At 39.6% G+C, this 18,940-nt stretch overlaps 1 protein-coding gene across 1 annotated transcript in view; it reads right to left on the reverse strand.

The window, feature by feature from the left end:
- The window catches only part of itga4 (integrin alpha 4), a 143,530-nt gene that overhangs the window by 51,649 nt on the left and 72,941 nt on the right, over window positions 1-18,940 (reverse strand). Inside the window, exons 16-17 of the mRNA XM_020513197.2 lie at window positions 14,641-14,793; window positions 13,936-14,012 (exon numbers count right to left, since the gene is read on the reverse strand). Coding sequence (XP_020368786.2) covers window positions 13,936-14,012; window positions 14,641-14,793 — 230 coding nt within the window. The remainder of the gene's footprint in view (window positions 1-13,935; window positions 14,013-14,640; window positions 14,794-18,940) is intronic.

Here is an 18,940-nt window from a genome sequence, read left to right on the forward strand (position 1 = left end):
GAATAATCTTTCTTCTGCCCTACACGAAAATTATTTGGCATAGCGCAAAGTCAGACACTCATGCAAAGTACTGGCACTGAAAATAATACAAGTAAATGTGCTTTAATAATTTACTAAATTCAAAACTATGTGGAACAGCGAAATAATTCAAAGCTCTGTCATCAGAGAATTATTAAATTATGTACATCTTTTATATTTTTCAAACTGTGACAACTACCATTATTTTCATCTATCACAGCACTATCTACTTATCACTCCCTGAACAAAAAAAAAATCTAAATTCAAGGCATTAACTAGGCATCTTTGTAACGTCTTCATGGATTAGGAGTGTCTGACATAATCGGAGAGAAGGAAGTATCAGCTTCATATACATGTCAATTTAAGAAATAAATCATAACCTAAATGCTATCTTTGTGGCTTGACATTTTAGGGACATATTTCCTATTTAGGATGAAGTAAACGTAGTGTAATCTGTTAGAAGACTGGATGTCGAGTAATTATGCACATTCCACATAAACTCGATCATACTGGGCAAATGACACTTTTGCTGAAGAATGAAGCTGGTGATATGGTCTGGAATTTTCAGTCAGCACTGACAAGAGGTCATCATTGTTGAAATCACAGAAAGCTGCCTACAAAGATCCAGTGAACCCTGCAGTGTGGATTCCCCTGTGCCTGACATTAATTTGATTCTGACACCAACAACTCTAGCATAAAGTAAAAGTGATGCAATCATGCAGGGTTAAACAGCCAATCACACTGACAGGTACGTACAGTCAGCAAATCAGGCAATGAAATCTACTGATTCTGCTTTCACATTTAATCATTCCACAGACAGAGAAATAAAGATTAGCATATGCACTCAGGAAGCTGAAGCATTCAATATCTTAAAATTCTGAAGAATTTTTATTTTAAGTGGAAAATTGATATTCCATGAATATAAAATCCTTTTTCAAAGCTAGAGACTCTGTTCAACAATACTTATTAGAGTCATAGAGTCATACACCTGTACAGCATGGAAACAGACTCTTTGGTCCAACTCAACCATGCCGACCAAGTATCCTAAATAAATCTAGTCACATTTGCCAGCATTTGGCCCATATCCCTCTAAACCCTTCCTCTTCATGTAGCCATCCAGATGCCTTTTAAATGTTGTAATTGTCCCAGCCTCTGCCACTTCTTCTGGCAGCTAATTCCATACACGCACCACCCTCTGCATGAAAAAGTTGCCCCTTAGGTTCCTTTTAAATCTTTCCCCTCTCACCTTAAACCTATGGCCTTTAGTTTTGGACTCCTCTATCCAACGAAAATGTCCTTGTCTATTTACCCAATGCATGCCTGTCATGATTTTATAGACTCTTATAATGTCATCCCTCATCCTCCGACGCTCCAGGGAAAATAGCCCCAGCCTATTCAGTCTCTCCCTATAGCTCAAAACCTCCAACTCTGGCAACATCCTTGTAAAGCTTTTCTGAACCCTTTCAAGTTTCACAACATCCTTCCCATAGCAGGGAGACCAGAACTGAACGCAGTATTCCAGAAGTGGCCTAACCAATGTCCTCTCCAGCTGCAACATGACCTCCCAACTCCTATAATCAAAATGCTGACAAATAAAGGCAAGCATATCAAATGCCTTCTTCACTATCCTGTCTACCTGGGACTCCAATTTCAAGGAACTATGAACCAGCACTCCAAGGTCTCTTTGTTCAGCAACACTCCCCAGGACCTTACCATTAGGTGGTATAAGCCCTGCCCTGATTTGCCTTTCCAAAATGCAGCACCTCACATTTATCTAAATTAAACTACATCTGCCACTCCTTGGCACATTGGCCCTTGTGATCAAGGTTCCATTGTAATCTGAGGTAACCTTCTTCACTGTCCATTGCACCTCTAATTTTGGTGTCATCTGCAAACTTACTAACCATGCCTCTTATGTTCACATCCAAATCATTTATATAAATGAGGAAAAACAGTGCACTCAGCACTGATCCTTGTGACACACAACTGGGCACAAGCCTCCAATCTGAAAAGCAACCCTCCACCACCATCACCTGATTTCTACCTTCTGTAGTATGCCATTAAGAACCCAACTTACTCATTTATCTTGTGTGTGTTTTTTTTATTTTAAAACAGTGGTCGAAAAATCACACAGGTGAAATTTAAGATCAATTCAGTAACAGCTAAAGGTTCCCATCTGTGGGGATGTTAACAGTGCATCCTTTTAAATAACATCAAATCTCAGACAGATACTCTTAGATTTCTACGTTTAGCGTAGATGTGTGACCACCAGACTGTCAGTTTCACAGCTCTAATGATGATGAGCACCAACTGTTTTGCCCCACAATCTTAATATCTGGGTATGTAATAAGGTATGTGTGATGGAATGATACCATTAACCATGGAAAAGCAGAATAGAAAAGGAGCAATGTTTAAACATTTTCTTAAATATAAGGCAGTTTCACTGCAGTAATTTCCTTTTCCAGCTTGCCTGGAAGGGGAATCTCAGTGAGCGCCATACAGAGGTTTGGTACCTGACCTCTTTATGTAATTAACCTGACCCTCAGAAACAGATGAGATTAAGAAATAGGTAAGAGGTGGTCGGCAGTCCAGCTCCATTGAGCTTCATTATTCTGCAAAATATTTTACACCCCTTTGTTTTACTTACAAAACCTATTTATTGGCATATTTAAAAAGACTGCAAATCACAAAAATACAAATGCATTATTGGTTTTTGTAGGTGATCTCCCACGGGAGTTTGCCAAATTAATGACAAATGGAAACAAAAGGGAAACCAATGTTTTTGATTTCAAAATGTTGCAAGTGTTTTTCTTTACAATAACATTCTATTTATGTTAAGCTTCAAAACATCCATAGCTTAACTACTGCAAAAAATAAATGTGGCAGGCATTTAAAAAAAAAGTAGTCAGACTTCTAATTATTTTTCAATTTTATTCAGTTTGATCTATAAGCAGCTGTAAAATTTGAAAATGTGTCAGTTCACTTGCATTGTAGCTTAAGAAAATATTTTAAATTAACTTTTTAAAATAAAACTTACTATATTAATTTTTCATGGAACATACAGCACAGCATCAGGTTGTTCGGCCCAACTAATATCTGCACAGGTATTTATGCTTTACACAAGTCTCCTTCCTTTCTATACACTTCATTTTGCCCTTAGAATATATTTTTTTCTGGCCTAGTTCCTTGCGTGTACTCCCTAGTTTTCCTCAGAAAGCATAGAAAATTGGAAACTCAACATTCTAACCTCTCTCTGAATATTGAAATGTAGGTATTTTCTGAAATAACTCCAGAGGTCAGTATCCCGACACTAAGTCACCCTTTATTTACACATGCATAATACTTTACACTGGTCTGACTTCCTCAAAGCCAGCTCTCAGAGTGAACAGAACCTTTGGCACGCCTGTTCATAGCTGTCAGCCAGGGCTCCCTGATTGGACCAGATTAACATCCCCAATCAGGGAACTCATATTCTATGAGGTCCACCTCGAGGCTGACCTTGTTACAATCACTACATCCCTGTCCCTCTAAGTCCCAGGATGTAGGCCTGTTCTTTTTCTTGTAGCCATTCCTGGAATGTTTTTCTGGGTCCGGTTCCTCCACTTCAGCTTCAGATACGGGCAATGTGTACCAGACCGTAGCTCGCCTCTTGTGCCCAGAGTGTCTCAGAAGAAATTCGTCCTCTTTTTCAGGCGGTAAAAGATGTTGAGGCTGTGACATCCGTTGTTCCCATCTAAGACTCTGAGGTTTCTTTGATGCTACACAGAGGGGGAGAACCCATGGGTTCGGACAGCCTTTCTAGCTGTTTTGAGGGACCAGGTATGTTTTCCTCCTGCCCCGTTTGAGTGTTTGCAGCTTTCATGTGGTCCATGTGCCTGTTCAGGACTGCTTCTCCCACCCGAACTTTTGTACGTTATGGGACCTGACCTCGGGTTGACCATGCCTCATACCCATACAGGGCCATTTCCTTGGTTTTGGTACTGAACTTGACTATCTCTCTTACTTATAGTAGTCTTGTGTCTGGCATTGGAGTTCCTGATGGGAAGATCCAATTTAACCTGGTGTGGAGTCTTCTCCCCATTGTCAACTCTGCTGGAGCTATCTCTGTAGTTGTATGAACCGTGATCCGATAATCAAATAGGAACTGGGACAGTTTGATATCGAGTGAAGCACTAAGGTATTTCATTAAGGCTGCCTTCAATGTGTGGACTGCTCTTTCCTGCCAGACCATTGGACAATGGATGGTGTGGAGCTGTCCTTATATGCCGAATGCCATTCTACTGCTGGTAAGTGATGGTCTGTTGTTTGTGATCAGCACCTCTGGAAGCCTGTGTATTGTAAAAGATGCTCGCTGCTTTTCTATCGTCATGCCCGTGTTTGACAAATGATCTCTAAATATGTCCAAACACATTGACAGGGCAATCACAATGTCTAAGAACATTGAGTCTATGAAAGCACTGGCACAGTCGATATGTAACCAAGTGCAAGGTTTACTTGGCCATTCCCACAATTGTGGGGAAGCTGCTGGCGATAATTTTTGTCCTTGTTGGTGCCCTGGGCACTGCCCCACCAACGCGGCTATGTCTGCATCCAATCCTGGCCACCAGACATAAGATTTTGTTATCTTCATTTTCATTTTGGAAACCCCTTTAATGACTGTGGAGGAGTTCAGCCAGTTCCTACCCGTGACCTTTAGTTGGGACAAAAACTCTTGCTCCCCGTAATGAAAGGCTGTCCTCTATGGAGATCTGGTCTCACCAGATCCAGAAAGGTTTCAACTCTGGTGGTGATGAAGCTTTTGCTCCCCCCATCACCACCAGCTGTTTTAGTTTTGCCAGAACCGGATCTTTTTGTGTCCACAGTCTGACACTGTCAGTCGAGACTGGAAGTGTGTCCAGAAAGTTTAAAACCAGAATGAACTCTTCCCGTGGCAGCACCACCGGTGGTGTATTTGCCAGCAGGAGGTGGCTCAAAGCATCCGCATTTGCTACTTGGCCTCCTGGATGGTGTTCCAACTTGTAATTGTACGCACTAGAATGACAGCCCACTGCTGAATTCAACCTGAAGCTATGGGCAGCATGGCCTGTTCCTCTTTGAGTAGCCCTAGCAGGGGTTTGTGTTCTGTTACTATCACAAAATTACATCCGTAAAGGTATTGGTGGAACTTTCTCACACCAAAGATGACTGCCAAACTTTCCTTCTCTATCTTACTGGAGAAGACATAATCTTATCATGAACATACAAATTAGGAGCAGAAGTAAATCACTTATCCCCACGACCCTGTTCTGCCATTTAATAAAAGCATGGCTGATCTGAACAGTTTACATTACTACCTGCCTGATAATCTTTCATCACCATGCTTATCAAGAATCTATCCACCACACCCTTAAAAAAATTCCAAACTCTTTCAAATGCCTTCCAAAAAAGAGATTTACAAAGACACCACATTCTGAGAAAAAAATATCCTCACCTGAATTAAACAGGCAACTCCTTACTTTTAAACTGAAACTTTTATTTCTATATTTTCCCACATCAAGGAACATTCTTTCTACACCCACCTTATCAAGACCCCTCAGGATCTTGTATGTTTCAATCAAGTCACCCTTTACCCTTCTCTGGTCCAGCAGATACAAGCCTAGACTGCCCAACCTTTCTTCATAAGGCAACCCACCCATTCCAAGGATTAGGCTAATAAACAGTCTCTGAACTGTTTCGAAAAGGTTCACGTCCTACCTTTAATAAGGAGATCAAAACTGCAAATACTACTTCAGATATAGTTTCACTAATGCCCTGTACAATTTATGCCGAACCTCTCTACTTTTGTATTAAAATTCCGTTGCAATACGTAACAACAATCTACTAGATATACTAATTACTTGCTGTATCTGATCACTAACCTTTTGTGAATCATGCACTAAGACCCTCAGATCCATCTATATCTCAGACCTCTACAGTCTCTCCTATTTAGATAATGTTTCTTTTGTATTCTTACTGACAAAATGCATAATTTCCCATTTCCCGCATTATCATTCGCCCCTTTGCCAGATTTTCGATCACTCACTTAACCTAAGTATATCACTTGGTAGCTTACTTATTGCCTCTTCACAACCTAGTTTCCTACTTCAAATTAAAAGAAACCACAAGTGCTGGAGATCTGAAACCAACAAAGCAGAAATGGCTGGCAAAACTCAGCAGGTCTGACAGCATCTGTGAACAGAAAACTGCACTCACATTTCAAGTCCAGTAAGCTTTCTTCAGAACAAGGGTCTGAAGAGAGGTCACTGGAATCCAAACATTTGCTCAGTTGGCTGGACAGAATGGGTCCAATTCCCGCACCAGCTGAGGTTACCTTGTAATCTCTCCCCTAACCTGAGGCGCAGTAACCTTCAGGTTAAACCCACCACCAGCCATCACTCTCACTAACGTCTGGTAAGACTTTAGCAACTTTTCCTTACATGGCTAATGCAGTTCAGTTTCTGGTCAATGGTAACCCCAAGGATGTTGATAGTGGGGATATCAGTAATGGTGGTACCAAAGAATATCGAGGGGCCACAGTTAGATTGTGCCTTATTGAAAATATTCATTGCCTAGCATTTGTGTGGTGTAGACATTACTTATCACTCATCAGCCTAAGCCTGGAGATTGTATCTGAACATGGACTGTTTCAGTGTCCGAGGAGTCACGAATGGTGCGGAACATTGTTCGCTGATGATTGCACATTGCCACTTCTGACCTTATGATGGAGTTGGTCATTGATGAAGCAGCTGAAGATGGTTGGGCCTAGGACCCTTTCCTGAGAAAATCCTGCAGAGATGTCCTGAAGCTGAGATGACTGACTTCTATTAACCTCAATTATCTTCCTATGTGCCAGATACAATTCAGAGAGTTTACCCTTCGACACCCACTGATGTCAGTTTTGATCCTTGATGCCACACTCTGTCAATTGTGGCCATGATGTCAAGGGCTGTCACTCTCACTTCACCTCTGGAGTTCAGCTCTTTTGTCCGTGTTTGAATCAAGGCTGTAATGAGGTCAGGAGCTGTGATCCTAAGCTGGAACACAAACTGGGCATCACTGAGCAGGTTATTGCAGAGCAGGTGCTATTTAATAGCACTATTGATGACACATTCAATCAATTTACTGTTATCCTTTATAATGAAGGCTGAATGCAAAATTGTTTCAATCATCCTTCCCCATCTCCTTATTATCCATTACTAATGGCCAAGACTCTTACTCAAGGGGACCAAAGTTCCTTTGTTAACTTTTTTTCATTTTTAAAAGTCTATAGACTTGTACTACCGGATGTGTTTTTGGCTGAATGGGCCTTCACACAAAAATAGGGAAAGGAAAAGGCCATTGAGTCCATCAAAAACTGTTCTAGCCTTGAAATTAGATTGTGGCTGCTCTCTTGCCAAATCTTGCGTAATTGCATCTTGGGAATGGAAGAACTAAATTGCCCATGATCAGCATTTGAGATGATTAGGGTCATCACGTTCCATAGCACCTGAAGCAGCTCCTGTAGAGGCATTTTCCTCTAATACAATTTTAGATGAAATACTGTTTTAATTAGACAAAGCACTGGGAAATTAGCAAATGATGCCAACAAAGAAGTGCAAAGATGAACAAGTAAGTATTCATTGATATGAACAGTTGAACTAACTTCTGTATACTTGATCCTAATTTGTTTTGCAAAATACAAAATCATTTTCAATTATTATCGAAGTATTAGTCCACGCAACAAAACCGACTTCTTTTTCAGACCAGTTAAACCAAGCCTCTTGACTGCTTTATCTGCTTTCACTTATGAATTTTCTTGTTCCCCTCTTTTCTATAACCAATCCAAAATGATTTACTGATTTGTATAGGTTGCACATGATAAAAACTATTTCAGTTTTATACTATTATTTTCATTTTATGTCAAATTGTCATAAAATAACTTCAAAAAATTACTTTATCATGATGATCAATAATATCGAGGATGGCAGGGGTGGGCATAATGAACAGTAAGAGAGAGGAGGGAGTTCAGAAAGGAAAATAAGCTTTGTTAAATAGCTTGTAAGAGGAGATTTAAAAGGTTGTAAAGAAATTGAACAAAACTCAAAAAAAGAAAAAAATTATATGATAAAAGAGAAAATTGCTAAACCGTGGGAATCCAAACTAACATGGGTATAAAACAAAGCACAGTCCAAAAGAAACAGCAGTTTAGATCCAAAATTAATTAAAATACCATATCATAACAGACCAGCATGTTTAAAATGTTGTTGCTTGATTAGGGTTGACAATGAAATATTCCTACTCTTAAATTTCAAGAATAACAGCAGATGAGGGAAGTGGAATTTTGGTGATGGGTATTAGCTTTTAATAAAAAGAAATTACACTGTTACTATATTAGAATTTTACTGCAAAGTAGGTGCAAACAGAATCCTATCGGATTCAACTGAGGAACTAAAACGTAGTGCTATCTTAGAGGGAGTATATTATTTACCACAGATCAATTAAAGCAGGAAAAATTTGTAGTCAAATTTAAGAGGCATATTAAATTTAGAAATTAGATTAAAGTAAGTTTTATAATTTCAAAATGACGGAAAAAAGTGATAATGGAGTAAGAAAGCCAGATGCTTTGCATTTTGTTTGGAAACGTTTTCTCGGTTAATATGTTGTTATTCTAAAATGGTAGAAAGCTCTGTTTAAACTGGCTTTGAGAAATAAGCAGTGCAAGTAGGCAATTTAAAAATCAGGGAACATTTGGAAACAAAACCATACTATAATTAGGCACTGTGTAAGAGAAAATGAAAAAGTAGAGGACAAGTACAAATAATTGAAAAAAAATCCCATTAGACTGAAATAAAGAAGGACCTTGACTAAATTAAACGATCATTTTCCTCGAGATAAAACCTTGGATTGGCAATTAGAAATAATCAATTAGGAGATGGAAAGTGTACAATTTATGAACGTTATGTATAGGTTAGGAGCAGAAGTCAACTATTTGGCCCCTGTACTGCCATTTGGTAAAATCATAGCTGATCAGATTGTGGCCTCAAGTCTCCTTTCCTGTATATCCCCTATATCTTTTATTCTTTTGTCAATCACAAATCTAAATTAAGCCTTAAAAATTTTGAATGACACATCCTCCACTGCTCTCTGCAAGAGTACACCGTGGACCACCAATCCTCAGAGAAGAAAATTTCTTACCTCCATCATATAAAGGAGATCTCACTTTGAACCTGTGCCCCCTAATTTTCATCTCTTCCATAAAGTGAATCATCTTTTCACCATCCACCTTTTAAGACCCTTCAGGGTGTTCTCGGTTTCAATGTAGTCACATTCCATTCTTCTAAACTCCAATAAATACCAGCACAATATACACAATGTTTTCTTCCTCTGCTAAAAAATCAGCCACTTCCTTTTGCTGTAGGCTGAATCAGCACCACAGATGAATAATTTATCTGCACCAACATTTATATCGGTAACACCAGCTAATATCTATTGAGATGGTAGATGATGCGATGGTTAATGTTTCACAAGGGTCTGCAATAAGGCTGCACTTACAAATATAATTAACCTGGATTGAAAACTGTGTGAGCAAAACGCAGAATTGCTGTGGTAAGGGAAAACAGAGTGGCAAACTGAAGCAAGGAAAGACAACAAGAGGTGCAATAAGTTAACAGATGGGCAGATCAGGTGATTCAAATATTCAATGTACAAAAATCTGAAGTAATACATTTTTGTAAGATTAGGGAAAGGAATTCTACTGTAAAAGATTCAGACTTTCAATCATTTTGTGGAATAGATGGATTTAGGTACATGGGTAAACAATTGATTGAAAGGTGGTCGTGCAAGCCTACCTAACAGGAAATTACATTTATATTACATGAAATTGAAAGCAAAGTACTTGGGTTGTTTGAAAGATGCCGTAATTTGCATGCAGAAATTAAAACTAATCTGTTTAAATAGAAACATCCAAGGAATATGCTTTGCAAATTAGTAAACATGTTTTCCACCTTATTGAGCTGAGGCAAAAGCATCCTTGTAATGAATCTCGATGCACGCAATCTAATCCTGCCCAGTTATTTTGCTATCATAGCATCTGGAACAGGAAGACTTTTTATTTGAGAAACCCTGGTTAAAAACAAAGCCAATAGTGAAAGACACTCCCAAGGTTGAAAAGATTGAAGTAGCAAATTATGAAGTAGTAACTCAATTCTGTGATAAAGCTTATCTAAAAGCAACTCCATGCTCGGTTTCATTACGTATTTACTTGGACCAGTATTAACTGTCTGATATCAACATTAATAAGACAGAAATGGGTTCAAAATGAGTCATTCGACACATTGCCAACTTTATGCCAACAGTCCAGCTGTTGCCATTTTGAAAGGGCTGGGATTCATGCCTGTTTCAGGAAATAGGTCCCTTAATTATGCAATTTTGGTGTCTTTGGATGAAGTAAAGAGTCCAATTGTAATTTTAAGGAATTGCGAGTAGAGTTTGCACCATTGGTAGAATGCTTCAACTGGCTTCACAAAATTCCTAAGGGCACTTTGCCTTCGTTTCCTCCTTAGAATTAAATATGGACCAGTTTTGTGGAGGAAATGGACAAAAATAATTTCCTGTCTATTTTAATCCAGAAACCAGGCTTACACCTACAACACAAGCTTCAAAATCTCCCCTCCCCCTACCGCATCCCAAAACCAGCCCAGCTCGTCCCCACCTCCCTAACCTGTCCTTTCTCCCACCTATCCCCTCCTCCCACCTCAAGCCCCACCCCCATCTCCTACCTACTAACCTCATCCCACCCCCTTGACCTGTCCGTCCTCCCTGGACTGACCTATCTCCTCCCTAACTCCCCACCTACACTCACCTTTACTGGCTCCATCCCCGCCTCTTTGACCTGTCTGTCTCCTCTCCACCTATCTTCTCCTCTATCCATCTTCTATCCGCCTACCCTTCTCTCCCTATTTATTTCAGAACCCCCTTCCCCTCCCCCATTTCTGAAGAAGGGTCTCGGCCCGAAATGTCAACCTTCCTGCTCCTCTGATGCTGCTTGGCCTGCTGTGTTCATCCAGCTCTACACCTTGTTATCTTATACCTACAACATGCAGGTTCCATTTAAATAAGGCTGGGCCCTAAAAAAAGGTTTTGGTTCCTTCAAAACATGGGTATTTCACTACAACAAAGATGAAATCAACTCAATTTACTTCCGAGAATGTGAAGGATTTCTTTCTCACTCTACGGTTGGTATATATGCTTAAATACGAGCTGAAATTAAGGGAAATAGAAAATGTAATTTCACCATCATTAAAGAGATGTCAGTGAGAATTCTCTGGAGCTTTGTAACAAACAGGTACGGACATAAAATTGGTGTGCAATTCATTCTTTCATCTTCTTGCTGACGTTGCTATTATCATCACTGTTTGAAGTGATGTTGGATATTAATAGTTCATCCAGACGTCAGCAGATATATTCAAAGTACATAATGACAACAAGGGCATAATACTTATCACTATTACTGCAGTTACAACACTGATTGCAACTCGTTACTGCCACCCAGCATCAGGAAAGGTCAGCGGACGATTGTTCAAAGTGTAAACTTTCTGACACCATCAATGTGAATACAGCATGTTACAACTGATTCTGCCCTCTCTCACAGAAACTGATAATTTCACAGAAACCTGTCTTCACCAGTAAACCGTCAACCTACTTCCACTGCTGGACAAACCCAAAGCCTACATGTGGCTGATAGTTTTCTACTTCAAGTTGCCAAGTTTCTATCCAACACCAACAAAAATTTTAATTGAGAAAATACCTCAAAATTTATAAATCAAATTCCACGGCACTTGAAACAAAACTTTTGTTTTCTTGAAACAAAACAAGAACTTCTAAAGAAGGGTCACTGAATCCAAAACATTAACTCCAATTTCTCTCCACAGATGTTGCCAGACCTGCATTTCCCCAGTGATATTTTATGTTTTTATTTCACATTTCCAGCATCCACTTTTCTTTGTTTCACCGTTTTTGTTCCATTGCACTCAAGGTACAATTAAAAACAAATGGATGCAGAGGCAACGTAGATAATATAAGGAAGGATGACCAAAAGTTTGGGGAGCTGGATTTTAAAGAGCACTTTAAAGGAGGCAAGGGAGCTGGAAAGGCAGAAGAAACTGTGAAAGGGAATTCTAGTGCTGAGAACCTAGACAGCTATAAGGCACAGCAGCCAACAGTTGGGTAAAAGGGAGAAGGATACAAAAGTCAGATGAACCAGGTAAGATAAATCATGGTAGGACTTACACTGTTAATGGTAGGGCTCTGGGGAGTGTTGTCGAAAGAGAGATCTGGGGTGCAAGTTCATAGTTTCTTGAAAGTGGCATCACAGGTAGACAGGGTGGTGAAGAAGGCAATTGGCACGCTTGCCTTCATTGATCAGAGTACTGAGTATAGGAGTTTTGACAACATATTGCTGCTGTACAAAACATTGGTGAGTCCATTTTTGGAGTACTACATACAATTCTGGTTGCCTTGCTAGAGAATGGGCATTATTAAATTGGAAAGCATGCAGAAAAGATTTATAAGGATGTTACCTAGACTGAAGGGTTTGGGTTTTGAGGAGATGCTGGATAGACTGGGACTTTTTTCACTGGAGCGTAGATGCTGAGGGATGAATTTGTAGAAGTTTATAAAATCATGAGTAGCATAGATAAGGTGAATAGCCAAAATCTTTTCCCCAGGGTGAGGGAGTCCAAAACTAGAGGGCATAGTTTTAAGGTGAGAGGGGAAAGATTTAAAAGGGACCTGAGGGGCAACATTTTCATGCAGTGGGTGGTGTATATATGGAATGAATTGTCAGAGTAAGTAGAGGTGAGTATAATTACAACTTTACAGGTACATGAGTAGGAAAGATTTAGAGGGATATGGGTCAAAAGCAGGCAAATGGGACTGGTTCAGTTTAGTGAACCTGGTCAGCTTGGATGAGTTGAACCAAAGGGTCTGCTTCTGTGCTGTCTGACTCTCTGATAACACAGGGTGAGATGTGGATTATAGGGCTGGAGCAGGTTGGACTGAAAGTAAAGTTATGAAGGCAATTAAATAAGGTTGAAAATTTGAGGTACTTGGGTGCAAGGAGCCAAAGTAGCCAGCTAAGGTAAGTGTGGAATTTGAGTGGGACTTAACATCATAGAGCAGAGTTTGGGTGATCCAAATTTTATTACAGTAGAAAACAGGAGCATTGAAATTCAAATATAAAGACAAACATGAAAAGATGTGTGTGTATCAGCAGATTGAGATATGACAATAGTAACCACTGTGATGATGAAAATAAATGACATTTGTGGAAGAGCTATTAGGTTAATTGATTAGAACATCAAGATTACAAACAGCCTGGTTTATTCGAAGACAATGAGTTGGAGACTAAATCAAAGACAAGGACTGTGGGAGGAGACAAAAACAATAGCTTCAGTTTCCACCCATTGTTTATTAAAGAAATCTTGGTGAGACTTTAGCAGGCAAAAGCAGGAGGAAGGGCAAGAGGTAATTGAACTTGCTGCCCAGATACATGACTGAATTCCTATTCATTTAGCACTTGACTAAAGCTGTTTCATTTGTGAAAGATGCAAGACAAGATTAGACAGCAACGTGGTCAGGTCAAGCTCATTGGAAGCTCATCTTGCCTCAGCCATTTCTCAAGCTTAGCTGGTTAAAAGGGTTAAAACAGGACAGACTGGAAATTGATAACTAACTGATGTCCAGCTACAGCACCATGAGCCAAACATCAAGTCACAAAATTTAGGAAAGTCTAGCTGCAGCAGAACATCTGAAATAGTAATTGAGAACATCATTTCCTTAATGTGCTTTACCAAATATGTACTTAAAGCAGGAAAATCATACTAAAAAGAACTAACAAACATTATAATGTATGTTACCCACCCTATTAGTAGCTGTTTTGCAGAAAGCTGGAGGTTAGCAGAACAATTTTCAAATGCACAGTATCGCTCAAAATAGGTCTGTTCAAAAAAGTGAGAGTAAATGTAAGAGTAAATATACAATATGTAAAATGAAACATGTCATAAAAGCAAAGCTTATCATTATAATTATATCTGAGACCATAAGCAACAGCTGAAATTTACCGAAAATCCTCATTATCTCCACATTATAGGCTACGGTCGTATTGTGGTCCCAATCTCAATTTCTCAGAACTGGAAGGTGAGAAACAGGACAGCAGGCATGACCCAGCAACACTTTACAGTAGTGTTGGGAAGACAAAAATAATACTCTGGCTCTTATTGACACCAAATTCAGGTATATCAACTTAACTCTTCAGGGGCTGTTGGACGTTTCTTTAAGCATCACTGGCTGCCATTGTTCAAATGGCACATGCTCTGCACATATTTTGTCAAATATAGCATGGATCCTGAAATGGGCATTAAGAGTATTGCAACTTGGGGGCTGTGGTCATGAAATCGTATCTAGTGTACTTTGGAGGGAGGTGGTCAGACACAGGAATAACGTGACTCACAATCAGTCCTGTTAACCCTAAACTACACTTAGCGATCAGTGCAGCACAAACCAATTTCTACCCCAAACTCTTCAGTTGTATCACTGGATGGATAAAAAATATAACTGTATGCAAACCTTATTTCTGACTTCATTCGCTTGGTTTCCTTTTTTCTGCAAAACAGGTTGGAGCGGAAGGAAAGTATCTGCAGATTCTTCATTTGTAATATGTTTTTCCAGGGAATATGATACTTCAAAGTAAACTGCTGTTAAAATATCTCTGACCTCCCTCTTAAAAAAAACACAATTCAGTGAATAATACATTATAAATGTGTACATTTCTATGAATTATATCGTTGCAATAGTGAGCTCAACCAACTAACCAAGATTTAAAGAAAGTGTGTAGTAGATGCTGCAACATCTGTTTTAGGAACAAAAACAAAGTTGCTGGAAAAGCTCAGCAGGTCTGGCAGCATCTGTGAAGAAAAAAATCAGAGTTTACGTTTCGGGTCCAGTGACCCTTCCTCAGAACTGCCAGACTTGCTGAGCTTTTCCAGCAACTTTGTTTTTATTCCTGATTTACAGCATCTGCAATTCTTTCAGTTTTTATTTAACATCTGTTTTAGCCTGCTTAAGAATGAGAGAACATTAAAAAGACCTCTCAAGTATAAATAGGGTCTCAGAATTTCTCAGGGCTGGTTCAGGTTGACTGCCAAAACATCACAGAGGTTTTAAATGGTTCCTTTGTGTTAGGCTTTACTTCTCTGGACAGTTCAAACTTACAGCAGATATTGATAAGATAAATGAAAAAAAAAATTATTTCTTCAGTAAGCCAAAACTAGAGGCATAAATTTACTGCCAAAATATTAGTAATGTTTAAGCTGTTCTTTATTACACAGAAGTCATTCGTAGAATGTGGAATACCTTATTAGAAATAAATGTCTAAAATTAACCTCAAAAAGATAATCAGAGGTGGAGGCATCTTTGGCCTGAAATAATCAGAGAAGACAGACAGCCTGAAAGTTAAATCCATGGGGCAAATCCTTCATGCCAGCTGAAATGTAGTGGTGGTAGGAAAAAGGTAGTGAATGGTGAACTTGACAGCCTGAGGTGATGAGGGGAGTTTCAATCCTAAGAATGAGAGTTGATGAGGATGGTAGGTGAATAAAACAAGTAGATTTGAAATCACAACCACAAACCAATTCCAACGTGTCTGCTTCAGTGTTTAACAAAGGCATGTTTAAAAATACTGCAAATAACTTAGTTCCTGAAGTTGATACTTTAATTAGTGTGAGTTGGTGGGCACTTGTGCCTCAAATAATATCCTCAGGAAGATATCCTTTCAATTGACATTTTTAAAATTTAAAGTCTTCCTGGGGCTTAGGTAACTGGTTAATAAAACACAAATGAAATTGAGCAGCAATTCAGGGATACATAAACTTATCATTGTCCATCTGAATAAAATCTCACTTTCAGTTGTCTCTGACCAAAGGTTTGGCAAAGACCTGATGAGAAAATGTAGATTTTTCTTAACTTTGGAGATTTTAAAAGTGGTAAGTTTAGAGTGAAAGGTGCATTGATCACGTACAGTGGAACACCAGATACTGTACACGACATGCACACAGGAAGGAGATGCACAGACAGTGGCTAACGTCATAGGAGACACTACTCAGGAGTTACAGATGTTCATCATCATTGATCTCTCAGATAGTAGTGCTTTAGGGGAAGCACTTATTGACCTCATTCTTCGTTGACCTTTCACGTTGCAGTGCTTCAGCACCTCTAGGGGAGGTGATATAGTGGTATATTTATTAGACTGTTAATCCAGAGACCCTAGGAATATTCTGCGGATCTGGGTTTGAATCCTACCAATGGCAGATTGTAGAATCTGAATTCAATGAATATTTGGAATTAGGAGTCCAATGATGACCATGAACCATTCTCGACTGTCAGAAAAACCCATGTGGTTCATTAATGTCCTTTAGGGAAGCAAACTGCCATCCTTACCTGGACTTACACATGACTCCAGAACCACACCAATGTGATTGACTTTTGAATACCTTCTGCGCAATTAGGATTGGGTAATAAATAACGGCCTGGCCAGTGACACTCACATCCCGTGAATGAATTAAAAAAACAACTTTCATAGGCTGAGATTGACTTGTCAGATGATGGCAGTTATCTATATTCTCCCACACAAAAACCTATTCCTTGTACTGATCTGGAGGCCATGCATTAGCACTGGCTATGAAAATCACAATGGACCTCAATATTAATTCTTTCTGGTGCACTCCATAAAATACATACAGGGTCACAGACTGCTGCACATAAATGCAAGGGCCAGGTGGGAGATGGATTGTGTTGGGTCTGCAAGTTTATAAAACTTTCCCTATGGTCACAACAGCCAGAACCAGTGGGCATTTGGTTTCGTGTGAGTCTGACGCCAGTCTTAAGGTTTAGATACCTTTGAATTGAAGTCAGCATACATAGAGTGAGTCACAGAGATGTACAGCATGGGGACAGACCCTTCAGTCCAACTTGTCCATGCTGCCCATATATCCTAGATAAATCTAGCCCCATTTGTCAGCATTTGGTCCATATCACTCTAAACCCTTCCTATTCATATATCTATCCAGATGCCTTTTAAATATTGTACTTGTACCAGCCTCCACCACTTCCTCTGGCAGCTCATTCCATGCACGCACCACCCTCTGCATGAAAAAGTTGACTCTCAGGTCCCTTTTAAATCCTTCCTCTCTCACCTTAAACCTTGTCCTCTGGTTTGGATTCCCCCATCCAGGGGAAAAGACCTTGGCTGTTTACCGTATCCTTGCCCCTCATGATTTTATAAACCTCTATAAGGTCAGCCTTCAGCTTCCAATGTTCCAGGGAAATGAGCCCCAGCCTATTCAGCCTCTCCCTACAGCTCAAACCGTCCAAACCTGGCAACATCCTTGTAAATCTTTTCTAAACCCTTTCATGTTTCACAACATCCTTCCTATAGCAGGGAGACCAGAATTGCATGCAGTATTCCAAAAGTGGCCTAACCAATGTCCTGTACAGCTGCAACATGACTTCCCAACTCCTATGCTTAATGCACTGACTAATAAAGGTAACCATATCAAACGCCTTCTTCACTATCCTATCTACCAGCGACTCCACTTTCAAGGAACTATGAACTACTCTCTAAGGTCTCTTTGTTCAGCAACACTCCCCAGGACCTTACCATTAAGTGTATAAGTCCTGCCCCGATTTGCCTTTCCAAAATGCAGCACCTCACATTTATCTAAATTAAACTCTTTCTGCCACTGCCATCCCTCAGCCCATTGGCCCATCTGATCATGGTCTCCTTGTACTCTGAGGTAACCTTCTTTGGTGTCCACTACACCTCCAATTTGGTGTCATCTGCAAACTTACTGACCAAAATCTCCAACGTTCCCATCCAAATCATTTATATAAATGATGAAAAGCAGTGGACCCAGCATTGATCCTTGTGGCACACCACCGGTCACCAGCCTCAAGTCTGAAAAGCAACCTTCCACCATCACGTTCTGCCTTTTATCTTCGAGCCAGTTCTGTATCCAAATGGCTAATTCTCCCTGTATTCCATGTGACGTGTCTGAGATATTTATAATTCAGTCACCAGCTATCAGTAAATGCCGTCTCTCCAGCTCTGACTGAGAACAGCTCCGATTTCTCCATTTATTTCAATGTACACCATCAAACAACCTGACAGAGGATACACATTGCTTGGTTGACAATACCTGCCTTGAACTTTGTTACCCTTCGGTCAGGTACAGATTAAAGGCAATGTTAAAGCTTGCACTAGGGTTATCAATTGTGCAGTGTTTATATTTCTATTTCTCCTCCATTAATACATTATTGACATAAAAGCAGAAATTGCTGGAAAAACTCAGCTGGCATGGCAGTATCTGCGGAGGACAGAAACAGACCTAATACCTCAAATCGACCTTTTATCAGACATTATTGACAATGTGTTTGAAAGGATGACAAGTATAAAACCTATCCAAGCATCATCGATGCCTCACACTGCCTGCAGCAACATATGACACAGAAAGAATAAAAGACTGGTTCATTATGGAAAGGATATTATTAAGCTGGAGGGGGTTCAGAGAGATTTACCAGGATGTTGCCAGATATGAAAGGTTGGAGTTATAAAGGCTGGAACTTTTCTCATTGGATCATAGGACGTTGAGAGGCAACCTAATAAAAGTTTATAAACGAATGAGAGGTATAGATAGAGTTAATGGTTGTTATCTTTTCCCTAGGATGGGGAATTTCAAGACTAGGGGGCACATTTTTAAGTAAAAGGAGATAGACTTAAAAAAGACACAAAAGGCAAAATTTTTTTATCTAGAGGGTGGTTCAACTGTGGAATGAACTTCCTCAGGAAGTGGTGGATGTAGGTGCAATTACT

Source organism: Rhincodon typus, chromosome 7, assembly GCF_021869965.1.
Source record: "Rhincodon typus isolate 14 chromosome 7, sRhiTyp1.1, whole genome shotgun sequence".
Classification (NCBI taxonomy): Eukaryota; Metazoa; Chordata; class Chondrichthyes; order Orectolobiformes; family Rhincodontidae; genus Rhincodon; species Rhincodon typus.